Source organism: Daucus carota, chromosome 2 (assembly GCF_001625215.2).
Source record: "Daucus carota subsp. sativus chromosome 2, DH1 v3.0, whole genome shotgun sequence".
In the NCBI taxonomy this organism is placed as follows: Eukaryota; Viridiplantae; Streptophyta; class Magnoliopsida; order Apiales; family Apiaceae; genus Daucus; species Daucus carota.
In genome coordinates, this window is record NC_030382.2 from 12,247,460 (window position 1) to 12,262,915 (window position 15,456).

The following is a 15,456-nucleotide window of genomic DNA, read 5'->3' on the forward strand; positions in this document are numbered from 1 at the left end:
ATCACTGGTGTATATATAATATACTCTTTCTTTTGGAACTTATTATTCATCTAAATGCACCGGAAAAATCTGAACTTGTACATGTTTTTTATATGTCTGTCGTTGCAGATTGTTGTTGAATTGAATGACATTGCTTAAATTACTGAAATGCATGCTAATGTTTCTCCATCTTTCTCTCATCAACACCACTACTAACATAGACACACAATTAAATATGCTCCCCCTTTTATTAAATGTATTATTTGGAGTACTAGAGACCAAAAGTAACCACTGGATTAAAAACAATCTACGCTTTAGACTCACTACACCATAAAAGGCCTATCGCAATGTCATCCTTGTGAATGTTGCTAGATTATGTCACCTTAGCTATACCACTTTTACCCTACTGCAACATTATATTTTTTATGTTAGCTTAGCCACAAACGTGATGTTGCCTTAGCTAGAAATTGTGTGAGGTTGCAACATCTATGCAAATATGTTAGCTTAGGCTATTATAAAGTGAATATACTATTTTTTTACATAAAATGAAAGATAAAAGTAATCATTAATATTAAAATTGAAAAAAAAATTATTAGTATATAAACTAAATGTATTTACATGTACTAAAGATTTTAGTAATATTATACATACATACAAATAATATTTTATAATTATTATTAGTTATTAAAATATTTAAATGGTAAAAGAAATTAAATTTAAAAATATTCTCACTGCACTATTCTCGATGTCAAAAAAGAAGCGGTATAATTTCCCCACAAATGAAATGGTACTCCCAGTATACTCATTCCAAAGCTCTCTCTACTCACCTCACACGCTCCCCTCTCCCACTCACCTCATCTCTCTCGATTCTCATCTCATTTTCCCCCTCTTTCTCACTAATTATAAATACATCTCAAACTATGAGTATGGTTCATGACCTCAATCGATACAATCCTCTCTCTTTTTCGTTGCTGCTAATCAAAGTAGCTTTTGGAAGAAGCGAACTCAAGGGCTAGATTTTATGGGCTTCAAGAATTTTGTCTAATTGGTATTATATTTTAAATATTTGATGGATTTTGAACTAATTAGGATTTATAATCTTTATTTTTCAGGTGAATTAAAATTGGGACTTTTCATGGGTTTTTCTCGAGACGTAGAATTAGGGCTTTCACCTCGGATTTCAGTTGGTGCCGCCGTTCGCCGTAATTTCCCACCCTGCTTTGTGCTCTCTGTTTTCTTTTACAGGTGAAGAAATTTGGATTTGAGATTTTATATTAGTAATTTCAGTCAGTTTATTGGTTGGATATGTGAATATATGTATAATTTTTCTTGTATGAATTCTGTTTGTGCTAGAATTTTCGGGTTAAATGCTAAGGAAAAATAAAATTGCGATAAGTAAATAACGAGACAAAGATTGGTTACGCGGAAAAACCCCGTGAGAGGAAAAAACCGCGGGAGGATTGTGACCCTGCCAAGAAGATTTTCACTATGTTTAATACTGGTGTACAAGATATGAAAAGCAGCTATGTGTAATTTTTGAGCTGCCTATCTACTGATTTGAGCCACTATTTATACAAGCAAACTCCTAACAGCTAGTCCTATTTTTACTCCACGTAAAGTTATGGTTTATCTCAAGTAACAACCCCGTGGTTGAGCTTCTCAATGCTTATCCATCCACTCTGACTCGTTCCACACAAATTTGAATATTACTTCCGTCATCACGTGCTAGCATCCTCACTCTCACCTGTCATGACATCAAGCAGTACGCCAAGTGTTCACGTCAGCAGCCTTAAAATGTGCACTAACAATTAGCCCCAAATTTTGTTAATTAAGATTTTTTTATTAACAAAATTATTATTCCATTGCTAAAACGTATCTCCTCGTTATTCCTGCGCACGCTTCCCCCGTAATCTTCTAGCGTTGCTTCATATCCCACGGCCTCATTTTCTAATCCAACACTTCACCTCCTGAGTACATATCTCTCCCAATCTTTCTCACCTCTTTTCATATTCTCTCCAAGAAAATTCTAAACAGCATTTTCCATGGCCAAGAAAGTTACTCAAACCAGCACGTCCCGTCATGCCGAGGCAGATCCTTCCTTCAATGGCCCTTCCCTGTGGATTGCTACGGATCTCATCAAAGCCAAGGACAACAAGGCTAGCACCATGAAGAATGATAGGCTTGAAGTAGCCAAACGTTTTTTTTGCCGGTGGAGTTGAAGCCATTCTCCCCTCCTCAAAGGAGCGTGTTGATTGGTTCAAGAAGGGTTGGGTATGCCTTTAATTCTACCCTTTTGATATCGGGATGCCGTTTCCTTTTTCTAAGCTAGTGCAAGAGTTGTTCGTTGACATACAAATCTCTCCTGGGCAATTGATGCCCTATGCCTGGAGAGTGTTGGCTTTTCTTGATGCCATCGAGGCTAAACACAAACTGGGTATCGACATTGATGTGGTCAAATATTGTTACTCACTCAAGAAGTTCAATGGTTGTCGTTTCGAATTCACTACCAAGAGGACCTTAATTCTTAATCTTGAAGGCGTGAATGATAGACTTTGGAGTAAAGATTACTTTTTTGTTGACAAATCCTCTCTAGGTGATGTTGGTAGCTATCTCCTTGAGCGATGGGATTCCAAGGAAGTCTCCAAGGGTATTGCTTTACTTCCTTTACGATTCACGTTCGTTCCTTACATTTGTGTTTGTTTATATGTTGTTGTCGCATCTTATGATTATTTGTGTATTTATTTCTCGCATAACTCTACCTCATTTGCTGTCATAACCGCTTTTTGTGTTTGACCCTGATAACAAGATTGCTAAAGAAGTAGTCAAGAAGATTATGTCCCTACCTATTGAGGACAGGATTTGGCCCAACTGCTTAGGCCGTCCTGTTCGTAATTCTAGCCCAGTCAACATTGCTGAATACATTAGCAAAGGCAAATACAAAGAAGAGTGTGATGTATCTGAGGTCATGCCTCTTAAGCCTGTTGTAAACAAGACTCGGAGCAAGGTCAATGTCACTACTAGCCGGGCATCCTCCACTCCCCAGACTCTCTCTTCTGATTCTGATGAAAGCCCTAAGAGTGAAAAGGGTCTCGAGATGAGTTCCAGTCGAAAGTTTGCCAAAGGTATTCGATATTCCCTTGTAGTAATAAAATGGTGTTTCATCCTTGTGCTTATGTCATGCTTCTTATTATCTTGGATCTTTGTTCTTTATTCAGTCGCAGAGTATAAGACCCCCGCTCTCAAGCCGTTGGGGGTATCCACTAAGGACATGTTCACCAAAAGGACACGCGATGAGAAGTCTGTTGGCTCAGGTTCTTCTAAGGCCCCTGTGTTGTTGAGCCCTAGCCTTAGCCCTGAAGCGAAAAAGATAAAAACTGCCTCCTCTGCTACAACAGCAAAATCCAGCCCTTCTGTTCCTCTGGTGTTTTACGGGTATAATGCCCATGCTAAGCCCACCGAATTTGCTCACTACTTGAACGACCTTCTCTTGCCTCAATACATCGAGTCGTCTAATGGCAAGAGCCCTGCAGTGGTGTCGAGTGAGGCTACTGGCTATGCCTTCCATGTGAGTGCTCTCTAATTGTCCTTTGTTCACAAAGTGTAGTATATCTTTGCTTGATTTATTGCTGGCTTCTTTTGTTGTGTAGGCTTTGCAGGCGTCACTCATGAATCATGAGATCTTGGTTCACGAGGCTAAGAGGATGCAGAAGTTGGAGGGGAAGTACAGCAAATGTTTAATCAAGCTTCGTGTTGCACAGGATCAGGCCGCCCAGCATTTAAAGACTGCCCAGGAAATGCAGCAAGACTTGGATGATTTTACTGCAAAGGTGATGGTCATGGAAAAAGAGACGCAAGAGGAGGCTCAAAGGCTCATCAGTCGTCACGCCACGAAGGCTAAAGTCGAGGCGGTGATGGAGTATTTCAAAGGTGAACATTTCTCCTAGGACATGAACGAGATGGTCCGAATTTATAATGAAGCATATCCAGAGGACGCCTTCCCCCTTCATGTCCAAGGAGACGATGATGGAGTGGAGCCCCATGTCGAAGGTCTGGATCTTCCTGAGAAGAACGCACTTGGAGGGGAAGCTTCTGGTGATGGCCGTAAGAGTGACGACGCTGATCAGGATGTTTAGTTATTTGTCTTGATGTTTCTATTTCTGTCATCGTTAATTCAAACTTTTGATCTCTTTCTGTTGCATTAAGGATTTTTGTTCGGATTGATGAACTTGTTTGGTTGGATTTTGGTTTCTGACATTGATAATTTTCTTGCTAGTGTTATTAACGACTTCGTTGTTTTTAATCGCTATTTGTTGCATTGTTATAATTATGTTGTCTTCATTTGTCTTGTATTTTGTGTTGTGCATGCACTACGTCGAGCAGCTAAGAGGCTAGATCCTCTTGAAGCTTGCCTCGTTATTAAAGTTGTAATGTACTTTTTATCGTTAGCGTGATTTGTCGAGTTTAATTTTGTTGAGAGGAATAATCGAGCACAGAAGTTCAAGGAGAATTTGAGGTAAAGTTTTTTGACAAAGAAAATATTTATTTGAAAGCATTGATTTTTTTTAAATATGTATTTGAAGGTATTTGAAGAAAGACTAGTTTGAGAATGAATAGATATGTTGGGCATTATCGTTAGTTTTTGTCAATGAGTCCTATAGAGGATCTATTACTTTATGACGTAAGCATGTGATGTTCATATGATCGTTGCAATGTTTGTCAAAGGTGGGACGCAATATCATATGTGTCTTATTGATGCTTGAATGTGAAGTACATAATGTAAAAAGGACTGATACTACAGCAACTATTTCACGTCAAATGTCGTGATGTCCTAGCGACTTATTTGGAAATTCCGGACTACAAAGAAAAAAAATAAACACTACATGTGATATGCTTTCAAATGCAAAGCGTTCCAGCTTCTGAGGAACTGTTTTCTATCCAGCGTCGACAAGCGATAAGCCCCTTGTCCGGCAACTGCGTCAACTAGGTATGGTCCTTCCCATGCTTCTGCAAACTTTCCATCTATCGGGTCCATCATGTTTGGGAATGCTTTTCTCAGGACTAAGTCACCTACACGGAATATCTTGACATGCACATGCTTGTTGTAGCTCCTTGCTACTTGCTGTTGGTATGTCGCCAGGCGCACCTTCGCGTTCTCCCTGATCTCGTCTATGGTGTCGAGATCATGAGTTAAATCCACTATATTTGTGTCGTCGTTCAATAATCCATATCTTGCAGTTGGCATTAAGATCTCTGTGGGTAGTACGGCTTACGTCCCGTAGACCAAACTGGAAGGCGTCTGTCCTGTGGAGATCTTTGGTGTCGTTCTGTCTGCCCATAACACCCATGGTAGTTCTTCAACCCATTTCCCTTTGTGAGCTGTCAGCCTCTTCTTCAAGTTGTTGATTATGATCTTGTTGCTTGACTCGGCTTGCCAATTCGCCTGTGGGTACCTAGGCGTTGATTTTACCAAGCTGATGTTGTATTTTCTACAAAACGTCTCGGTCTTTTCACTTACAAACTGGGAACCATTGTCACAAAAGATCTCAGAGGGCACTCCAAACTTGCACAAGATATTCTTTTTGATGAAGGAGATCACTTCTTTTGATGTCACTTGGCCGTAGGCCTCTGCCTCTATCCATTTGGAGAAGCAATCTGTCATGGCAAGTATAAACACCTTTTGTCCTGGTGCTGTTGGCAACTTCCCTACAATGTCCATCCCCCACTTCATGAAAGGCCACGAAGGAATTGAGGAGTGCAAGTGCTCCGAGAGCTGGTGAATAACAGGTGCGTGGCGTTGGCATGCATCACACTTCTTGACATAATCAATGGCATCCTGCTTTACCGTCGGCCAGTAGTATCCCATTCTCAACACTTTGAGTGACAAGTTTCTTCCTCCTGTGTGATTTCCGCATTTTCTTCATGAAGATCACGCAAGATCATGTTGGCCTCATTGATGTCAAGACACCTCTGTAGCAATCCAGAGACCGATTTTTTGAACAAGACGTCATCTATCAAGATGAAGCGTGAAACTTTCATGCGCATCATCTTGGCCTCATTGCGATTAGCTGGTTGCTGTCCCAACTGCAGGTAGTCTTTGTATGTTTGCATCCAGTCGTCTTTGTTGTTGGGAGACAAGGCTACATCCAGTACCTGTGCTGATGGGTGAGCTTGTTCCCTCACGGTGGCTGGTTTCAGCAGATGGATGACTGGCACATTGTGCGTACAGCCATCTTTGAAGACAACTCCCAATCCTGCCAGTGCATCTGCTTGCACATTGAGTTCCCTGGGGACCTGTCGAATGTTGAACACGTCAAATGAACGTCGTAATTGTTTTACAATGTCGAGGTATGACAACATTTTGGTGTCCTTGGCCTCATAAGAGCCGTTTACATGGTTCACAATCAAAAGGGAGTCACAACTTACGTTGATGCATTTGATCTTCATGTCTTTTGTAATCGTCAGTCCCATGATGAGGGCCTCGTACTCGGCTTCGTTGTTCGTGGCTTTGAAGTTGCAACACATTGCATATGGCATCACATCCCCCTGTGGCGACTTGAGGACGAGACCCAATCCTGTGCCGTTTATGTTTGAAGCTCCATCCGTATGCAGTGTCCATGATTGTTGATTCTCCTATGTTGTCAGTTGTCGGCTTTCTACTTCGGCTTGCATCATTAGGCTCGGAATGAAGTCTGCCACAAAGTCTGCCAAAGCTTGAGATTTTATGGTGGTTCGAGGTTCATAAACGATATCGTAGGTGCTTGTTAGGAATCAATAATTTTTGATGATAACATAAACATTTTATAACATGTCTTACTTAGTATCTTTATCAAATTTCAGCTGTAATTGTTATATTTCTTGTCTTTGGGAATTATCAACGGATGGGTAGAATAGGATGGCTAATTGTAAATATCCAATGCCATGTAATTTTATCTAAGTGAAGGATATTCAACTGATGAGATGTAACTATTCAACTGATGAAGACTGGATCATGTTTCAACTGATGAAAACCAAGCATTCAACTGAAGACAAAGTATTCAACTGATGATGCTAAGGAATTCAACTGATGAGACTGGAACAGCATTCAACTGATGAAGTTTGTAATTCATTCAACTGATGAGCCTAGCACAACATTCAACTGATGAAGTCAAGAGCAGTTGAAATTAACCAGAACTTTCAACTGATGAAGCAAAGAGCAGTTGAAAGTGACTAGAGCTTAAGTCTGACAAATCACATGGATCGAAAATCACATGGATCGAATTACACTAAAATGGACATGGAAGCCTGATTAGGAAGATAAAGAAGAAGCAGAAACATTCTTATCTCATGCAATGCAATCTGGATCAAATCAAGATGATGGTCAAAGATGAAGACATCTCAGAAAGCATGCATAAGACAAAGATGTGCAGCATAGTTTTAGATTAGAGTGCAATTTGTATTCTAGTTAAAAAGCTTTGTAAAACTTGGAGTATATAACCAAGTTAGAAGCATCAGTTGAACTTGTTCAAATTACTTGAGAGAAAATCTGAGAGTTAGAACTTGTTTTGAGTGATGAACCAGCAGCTGTGCGAATTGTAATCAATCCACAGATTCTTCTATATAAAATCTCACGGGTGGATCATTCAATCCACCCGTATTTTTAATACTTGGTGTTTTCTGTTTTATTGTTTTAAAGTGTTTGTTCTTGAATCTTTTAAATTTGTAAAAGATTGTATTCAACCCCCCCCCCCTTCTACAATCTTTCTTATAGCTGGTGTAAAATAACAATTAGTATCAGAGCCAGGTTCCCAACAAACAGGGAAAAAGATCAACACTGCTAGAGAAAGATGGGAAAGAAGGATGCTGGAGTGAAGATTCATGTTCTTGACAAAGACAACTACTTTCATTGGAAAGTGAGAATGCATTTGCATTTGTTGTCCATTGATGAAAGCTATGTGAACTGCATTGAGAAAGGACCTCATGTCCCAATGAAGGTCTGCACCAGTATGGGAGCTGATGGTGAAGATATGGTAGGTAAAATGATTCCAAAACCTATCCATGAGTATTCTCAAGAAGATACTGAAGAGGTGCACAAGGACAAGAAAACCATGAACCTTCTGTTCAATGGTTTGGATCAAGAAATGATTGATAGTGTTATCAGCTGCACAAGTGCCAAAGAAGTTTGGGACACCATCAGAACCATCTGTGAAGGGAATGAGCAAGTAAGAGAAAACAAAATGCAGCTTCTGATTCAACAATATGAGTCATTCCATTTCAAGTCCGGTGAAAGTTTGAGTGACACATTTAACAGATTTCAAAAACTGTTAAATGGTCTAAAACTTTTTGGAAGAGTATATCAAGTTAAGGATTCAAATTTGAAATTCTTAAGAGCTCTTCCCAAAGAATGGAAACCTATGACAGTCTCTCTCAGAAACACACAAGAATTCAAAGACTATACTCTTGAGAGACTGTATGGAACCTTAAAGACTTATGAGCTTGAAATGGAACAAGATGAAGAGATTGAGAAAAACCAAAAGAAAGGGCATTCATCTGTGGCTCTAGTTGCATCTCTTGATGATGCTGTCAAGGACAAGGGAAAGTCTCAAGTTGAAGAAACTGAGAAGTTGGTCAAAGAAGAGAGCTCAGAGTCAAGCAAAGGAAAAGGAAAAGAGAAAGATGTAGCTGATTCTGGTGAAGAAAGTGACGGAATTGATGAGCACCTAGCTTTCCTGTCAAGAAGATTCTCCAAACTTTTCATTTTAACTCTCTTCTTTATCATTTTTGATAACATTGACAACTTGTTGGTCTTATAGATTGACAGCATACTAGAAATTCTTTATTTATGATCACAAGAATCGAGCATTCAGAATATTGTTAAATTCTAAGTCCATTATTGTTTTATATAAATTTCGAAATGAATAAAAACCAAATATAAATTTAGGATTAGGACCGTCGAGTCTTTATGGTTTTGTTAAATTTTAAATCCATTATTATTTTTATATAAATTTTGAAATAAATAAAAGTCAAATTCCAAAAATAAGACGAGATTAAAATACAAATTCCTGAAATCCGAGTCCGGCGATAGTAGAGCTGACCGGAAAGTACCGGTACAGAACTCTATCCCCACCTATAAAATCGCGGGAAAGTCGGAGGGAAAGTCGGAAGATGAGAAATGTTAAAACAGAACCAAAACCACCCACATGATTGCTTTCACAAACTTACCGCTAGATGCTCCACCGACAATCTTGCTAGTCAACACGCTTCTCTCATCACTTCATTTTTTTTTTAATTTTTTTCATATACTTTCACTTTTTATTTTCTATTGCTAATTTCCAATTTGCCTGCTCCTGATATTATTTTATGCATTTTTTTATCAACTTTGATTTTTTTCTTTTGGATGCACCACTTGTCCACCTTTTTCTCCTTTCATCTCAAATCTCTCTCCCCTCTCTCTCCCTCCCCCTCTCTCTAACAGACTTGCCAACTCTCTCCCACCTTCATCTCTCTCAATCTCTCTCCCTCCCTCTCTCCTTCATCTCTCTCCCTCTCTCCCATCTCTCTCCCTCCCTCTCTTCATCTCTCTCAATCTCTCTCCCTCCCTCCCAATCTCTCTCCCCTCTCTCCCTCCCTCTCTCTCTCTCAAACCATCCATACTAGCTAGCTCCATAACTCTGATGCTCATACCTCAAACCCACCCACCTCACCACACAAACTAAAAACCCAATCTCTCTCCCCACCATGCCACCACCTCTACTCCTCCCCCTCATCCTCACCCTCCTAATCACCTCAACCCCCACAATCTCCCAAGATCTCGAAACAGAATGCACAGATCAGTGGATCTACATCAGACAACTCCCCTCAATCTTCAACCTAGACCTCCTCACCAACTGCTCACAATATCAAACATTTGACAACTTTTGCCCCTACATCTCAAACCATGGCCTTGGCCTTAAAACACACAACAACTCACACTCTTGGTTCAGGACAGACCCTCATATGCTTGAACTCATCTTTCATCGTCGTCTCCTCGAATATCCATGTCTAACCAATGATCCCTCCATGGCCTCAGCAGTCTATGTTCCTTATTATGCAGGGATTGATGCTCTTAAGTACTTGTACGGACAAGAACAAAATTTCAGCTTTCTACATGGGCTTGAATTGTATGATCATATTCGAAATGTGGATGCACCAGAGATTTGGAATAGGCACAATGGGCATGATCATTTCTTGATTATGGCGCGACCTGCGTGGGATTTTAGTCAGCCGTTGTCGAATGATCCGCCAATTTGGGGAACTTCATTTCTTGAATTGCAAGAATTTTACAATGTGACTGCATTAACTTTCGAAACTAGAGCTTACCCTTTTCAAGAAATGGGGATTCCTTATCCAACTTCGTTTCATCCGCCGAATTTAGCTCTTTTCAATTCGTGGGTCACTAGGGTGAGGAGATCAAGGAGGGACACTTTGATGTTGTTTGCAGGTGGTGGTGGGATTTCTAATAATCCGAATGTGAGGCGAAGCATTCGGTTAGAATGTGAGAATAGTACTAGTTTGAGGAATGAAAGTTATGGGTACTCGAATTTATGTAATTTTGTGGATTGTTCTAATGGGGTTTGTGAGCATGATCCTATTAGGTTTATGAAGCCAATGTTGCAGGCTAGCTTTTGTTTGCAACCTCCGGGTGATACGCCAACAAGACGTTCAACATTTGATGCAATTCTGGCAGGTTGCATTCCTGTTTTCTTTGAGGAATTGTCTGCAAAATTGCAGTATGGGTGGCATTTGCCTGAGGCTGAGTATGAGGAGTTTTCAGTGTTTATACCGAAAGAAGATGTTGTGTTTAAAGGGCTTAAGATTGTGGATGTGTTAACAAGCATCCCACGAGCTCAAGTTCGGAGAATGAGGGAAAAAGTTATTGAGATGTTACCTAGAGTAATATATAGAAAGCATGGAAGTTCACTTGGTATGAGAGCAAAGAAAGATGCAGTGGATATTGCAATTGAGGGCACCTTACAAAGGATCAAATCTAGACTCCAAGAAGTCGAAGTTCAGTGAACCTGTAAGTAGTTCTGTACATTTTTAACTAATTTTGCAAGTCTTATTCGGTGAGGATTGGGGAGGAGGGGTATTTATTATCATTCTTTGCACCATATTTATTGAGAACAAGGTGTAGATGGATTCTGTTTTTCCACTGATAATATATCTGGCAGGCTTTTCTACCTTCTGACATTCCGTTCATATGATTCCATTCTAATGCATAGATATATCTGTTAATCGCAATAGTTAATGCACAAGTTTTACGAGTAAGAAAGGAATAGAATTTATTGTTCTTCAGTGGTTTAAAAGTTAGAGCTAAAAAAAAATCAACTGCAACTTCTTTAAAGCAACTGCATTCATCTGAATTGGAAGAAAAAACTGAAGAGCTGATGTATGTAACCTTTTTTGTTCTATATTGTAAAGATTTCCGAAAGTCATCCCCATCTTATGATAAGAGAACCCCATGTTAAACCAGCCCCGAAACCAGCTGCTGCAATAGTGTGGCCTGGTTTGATCCGCCCACTTCGAACAGCTTCATCCAATGCCAAAGGGATAGATGCTGCACTTGTGTTGCCATAATTTTCCAAGTTGGAGATAACCTGCTCTAATGGGACTTCTAAACGATTAGCAATTGCATCAAGGATCCTCTGGTTTGCCTGCATTCAACAAATAATCGAGTTAACTATAGCAGATTTTCAGCTCAGATATGGATGTCGAAGTCATGCAGTCGGAACTGAGAAATTTACTTTCTCAGTGCTTACTAGCTAATACCTGATGAAGCAGTAACCAATCAATGCTAGACACCGTGAGACCAGCATTCTGCAGTGCATATTCAACTGACTGTGGCACAACACGAACAGCAAACTTAAAAACCTCCTTACCATTCATCTTTATGCATGAATATGAGGCTCTGTTCGGGGGAAACCCTAATACTAAACCATTTGAGGCCGATGCATCATCCAATTCCTTTTGCTCCATGGCGGCATTCAGATGTCTGCAAAAGTTGTTGAACTTTTATGACTACTCTGTTCTTGACTTGGAACAGAGGATTATATAATTATGAAGGCGACGAGATAAACCTGTGACCGTCCCCATCGCTGTGCAAGTCGAAACCAAATAAACAATCATCCTCGACATCACAAGCCTGCAAAGTTTTTCTTATGTCAGTACAAATGCAAAGAACCTATTACAAGATGTCAGTGTTCACGACCAAAAGAGTTCTCCTCAGGTCATGTATTAACTCGATTGTAGAATATGGTCCTTCCAGATAGTTATACCCATAGGCGCCGTGCATCAATATGGAGCCCCACAGGGTACACGCTTGTGGGTGCTATTGGACCTATTTCGATCTGAGATGCTTGTTATCACCTAGAACTTAGAAACAGCATTAACATAGTACCTGGAGCAACACAGCACCAGCAGCATCCCCAAAGAGGATACAGGTCCCTCTATCAGTCCAGTCAGTATAACGAGAAAGCGCTTCAGCCCCGATCACAAGAACATTTTTAAAGCCAGAACCTGCAATACATAGGAAGTTCGTGGCTAATATGCTTCTGTAGATATAACATGTGAAAAATTTTAGGCCATTATAGAAGTTTTACAAAGCTATGAACAAACTTTTACCTCGGATATAACTAGACCCTGAGACAATACCATAGATGAATCCACTACAAGCAGCTGTTATATCGTAAGCCATTGGATTCTTTTTGCAGCCAAGAGCTTTTGGGATCTAATATTCAATACAAAAGGGAACATAATAAGGTAGCTGAGATAAAATTATCCGAATCAGGAAAAGGTTTATAAACACGAGACTCAGTATACAGCAGATGCATGTTCAATTGAATAAACACAACCAAGAACTCAAAACTTCTATATATTATGAAAAAATGCCTTACATGAAACCTTATGCTATGCTGAGCTAACTTAGAATATATATTTTCTACACACCATAAGGTCCATAACATTATATTTCCATGAGTTGTGTCTAAAAGTGATATAACTCTGCAATCAATACCTGAGTAGCACTTCCAAAGAGATTCTCAGGAGTCGACGAACATAATAAGACTAGGTCCACATCATCAGGATCAACTTCGGCCATCTCAAGAGCTTTCCTCGCTGCTTCTGCAGCCAGACCCACTAAGCTTTCGGTTCCTGTGAGGTGTACATGTCATATTCAGAGAAATTGAGGACCTTCGCAATACAGCTAGATTGAATATTAAATTGTTTATTCAAAGATTTATGTAAGCAATTGTTAAATGTAATTTCTTACCTGAAAGAATCCGTCGATTCCGAATCCCTGTGCGAGTGGAGATCCATTCATCATTGGTTTTAACAAATTTCGCAAGATCAGCATTCGACACCTTTAAACTTGGCACTGCAGAACCACACCCAACTAGTTTGCAGCCTTTACTGATAAACCTGTAAACATAAGTAATATACATCAGCATGGAGAAAAGGAAGCTTCTCGCAATCTTATTTCCGATTCTTGACCGGCTTCATGCTAAGAGGAAACTTCTATATAATAGTGGCAATTACTACAAAAGGGCATAATGAGATGTGTATTTTGAAGCAGTAAAGCTTGACGAAATGACACCTTCACTAGGAAAATTAAGATCAAAATCAAAGCTGGTGAAGGTGCTATGATCTGGCAAATTGCAGGCCTTCTAAAGCACCACATAAGCACAAATACACATGTATTCACAAGTAGGAAGACAACACATACATGAAGATGTCCTGTCATCAATAACATAGTGAAAGGTATGATCATATAGACTACCAATCTTAACTCGCAGGAAAGCAATAAGACTTGCCGAGGCATGAAGACAGACATACAGCCAAGGAAGTATCTATCTTAGGGAACCTAGGGGCACATGCCTCTCCCCTTCTACAATAATTGTGACATTGGTACTGGTCGTGACCTTTATACGGAGCTGGAACCTCTAGCTACAGAACTGGTGCAGAGAAAAAGAAAATTTTCTATTACCTCTCAGTTCGAATATATACATCTAATAATCTAACTATGTGTACTAACTAAATCGGACTAGAAACAACATTTGTGATATAAATTACAACTGCAGTGTGTTCACAGAAACGGCCCGAAAGCAGGGTGACATTTACATCTTTCTATCTTTGTCTCTCATACTCCTCTTTCATATCCTACTTCCAAGTTATTTTGGTTCAGTTTTATCGATTTCATTTGAAGCTTAGACGATAATGTTTCTGGATCAGTTTTATCGATTTCACCCTTTGAAGGAAGTTATTTTTTCTTGAATGTAATTCAATTTTGTTCTAAAAATGTTAGTCCTAAATATTATGGAACATTCAATTCAGAAAAGAGAATTGGCATACCATTCCGCAATTATTAACAAATATCTGGCCCTACATATCACAGAGTATCGAAACATTGCTACTCAATTTCCATTACCATTAATCCTCATTAGCACTTCAAGCACAAAATCAAGCTTTCCGCAACCTTTAATTATTCACTTGTCAAGCCCACCCCAACCCAAATTCCTGGTTCCGTCACTGCTTTAATTCCCATTAGTAATTTTAACAGATATGCAGCATGTAACATTACCATTCAAATCATTCTCATTCACCACACAATGACAAAAATATAACTCAAAATTCAACAAATTTACAAGAAATTAACCACTAAACTGCAAAATTCAAAAATCAGCCAGAGTCCAAAATGCAAAATCTCAACTTTTCCCACAATCCAATATGCAATATCACTATTTTCCAAAAAAATACCTAAACCAAAAATACCAACTAAATTGCACCAAACCCCACATTTCTCAACCAAATTAACACAATTCATCACCAAATCAAAACCTACCAATTTACTAAAAAACCCAAGTGAAATATTTACCTGGGCACCCTAGAATCAGAAGCAGAAACACCTTCAACAATGCTAGAACACACCACTCTTGCAGCCACACATGCATTTGCCATTGTGTGTGTGTTTCTTATGATCAAGGATATAAAGATTAGATTTTTATTTTGAGAGTGTTCGAGAAATGTTGTAGAGGTGTGATCTTTAGCTTGGTTTGGACGTGTAGTTGATGAAATGACAAGAAGATGTTGTTTAACAGTTGAAGAACAAACTGAACTTTAAATGTGGTAAAAGAAAGGATGAAAGACAGTTGGGGATATAATAAATATATGAATTCATATAATTTAGTTTAGTTGCGGATATAAATAAGTGTTTGTCTAGGTGTGCTCATGGCACATGCTAAGCTCTAAATTCTATAAATTTGATGGATTTTTATTGGTGTGGTTGGTGAATTTGCAGGGGGTCCATCATTATAAAGAAGTAGTAGCCAATCAAAATCTACCAAACTTATAACGGCCGTTTGATTGAGCTTAAAATGAGTGCTTCTTACTTAAAATAAAAAAGTGGAGTAGAAGTTAGAAGTAATTTAGGACTTATAAGTGATTAAAGTGTTTGAGAAATAAGCATAA

At 39.2% G+C, this 15,456-nt stretch overlaps 4 protein-coding genes across 5 annotated transcripts; 2 read left to right on the forward strand and 2 right to left on the reverse strand.

The window, feature by feature from the left end:
* Positions 1–739: 739 nt before the first annotated feature.
* Positions 740–11,179, forward strand: LOC108205646 (uncharacterized). 2 transcript variants are annotated; one of them, XM_017375642.2, is made up of 5 exons: positions 740–1,224; positions 1,333–2,626; positions 2,786–3,101; positions 3,195–3,544; positions 3,627–11,179. In XM_017375642.2, exons 2-5 carry the CDS (start codon positions 2,576–2,578, stop codon positions 3,921–3,923), a joined length of 1,014 nt encoding a protein of 337 aa, XP_017231131.1. In that variant the 5' UTR covers positions 740–1,224; positions 1,333–2,575; the 3' UTR covers positions 3,924–11,179. The 2 variants fall into 2 exon arrangements, with proteins under 2 accessions (XP_017231131.1, XP_017231130.1); XM_017375641.2 differs by having other exon boundaries at positions 740–2,626.
* On the reverse strand, positions 5,845–6,501 carry LOC108207080 (uncharacterized). Its single transcript, XM_017377545.1, has one exon. It carries the CDS (start codon positions 6,499–6,501, stop codon positions 5,845–5,847), a length of 657 nt encoding a protein of 218 aa, XP_017233034.1.
* Positions 9,306–11,179, forward strand: LOC108210266 (probable xyloglucan galactosyltransferase GT19). The gene has a single exon (XM_017381578.2). It carries the CDS (start codon positions 9,694–9,696, stop codon positions 11,008–11,010), a length of 1,317 nt encoding a protein of 438 aa, XP_017237067.1. The 5' UTR covers positions 9,306–9,693; the 3' UTR covers positions 11,011–11,179.
* A 134-nt stretch (positions 11,180–11,313) lies between these two features.
* Positions 11,314–15,158, reverse strand: LOC108210267 (beta-ketoacyl-[acyl-carrier-protein] synthase III A, chloroplastic-like). Its single transcript, XM_017381579.2, has 8 exons — positions 14,864–15,158; positions 13,262–13,410; positions 13,007–13,143; positions 12,616–12,721; positions 12,392–12,510; positions 12,072–12,136; positions 11,764–11,986; positions 11,314–11,648 (listed from the first exon to the last, which is right to left on the reverse strand). The coding sequence occupies exons 1-8, from the start codon at positions 14,944–14,946 to the stop codon at positions 11,427–11,429; spliced, it is 1,104 nt and encodes a 367-aa protein (XP_017237068.1). The 5' UTR covers positions 14,947–15,158; the 3' UTR covers positions 11,314–11,426.
* Positions 15,159–15,456: the final 298 nt, after the last annotated feature.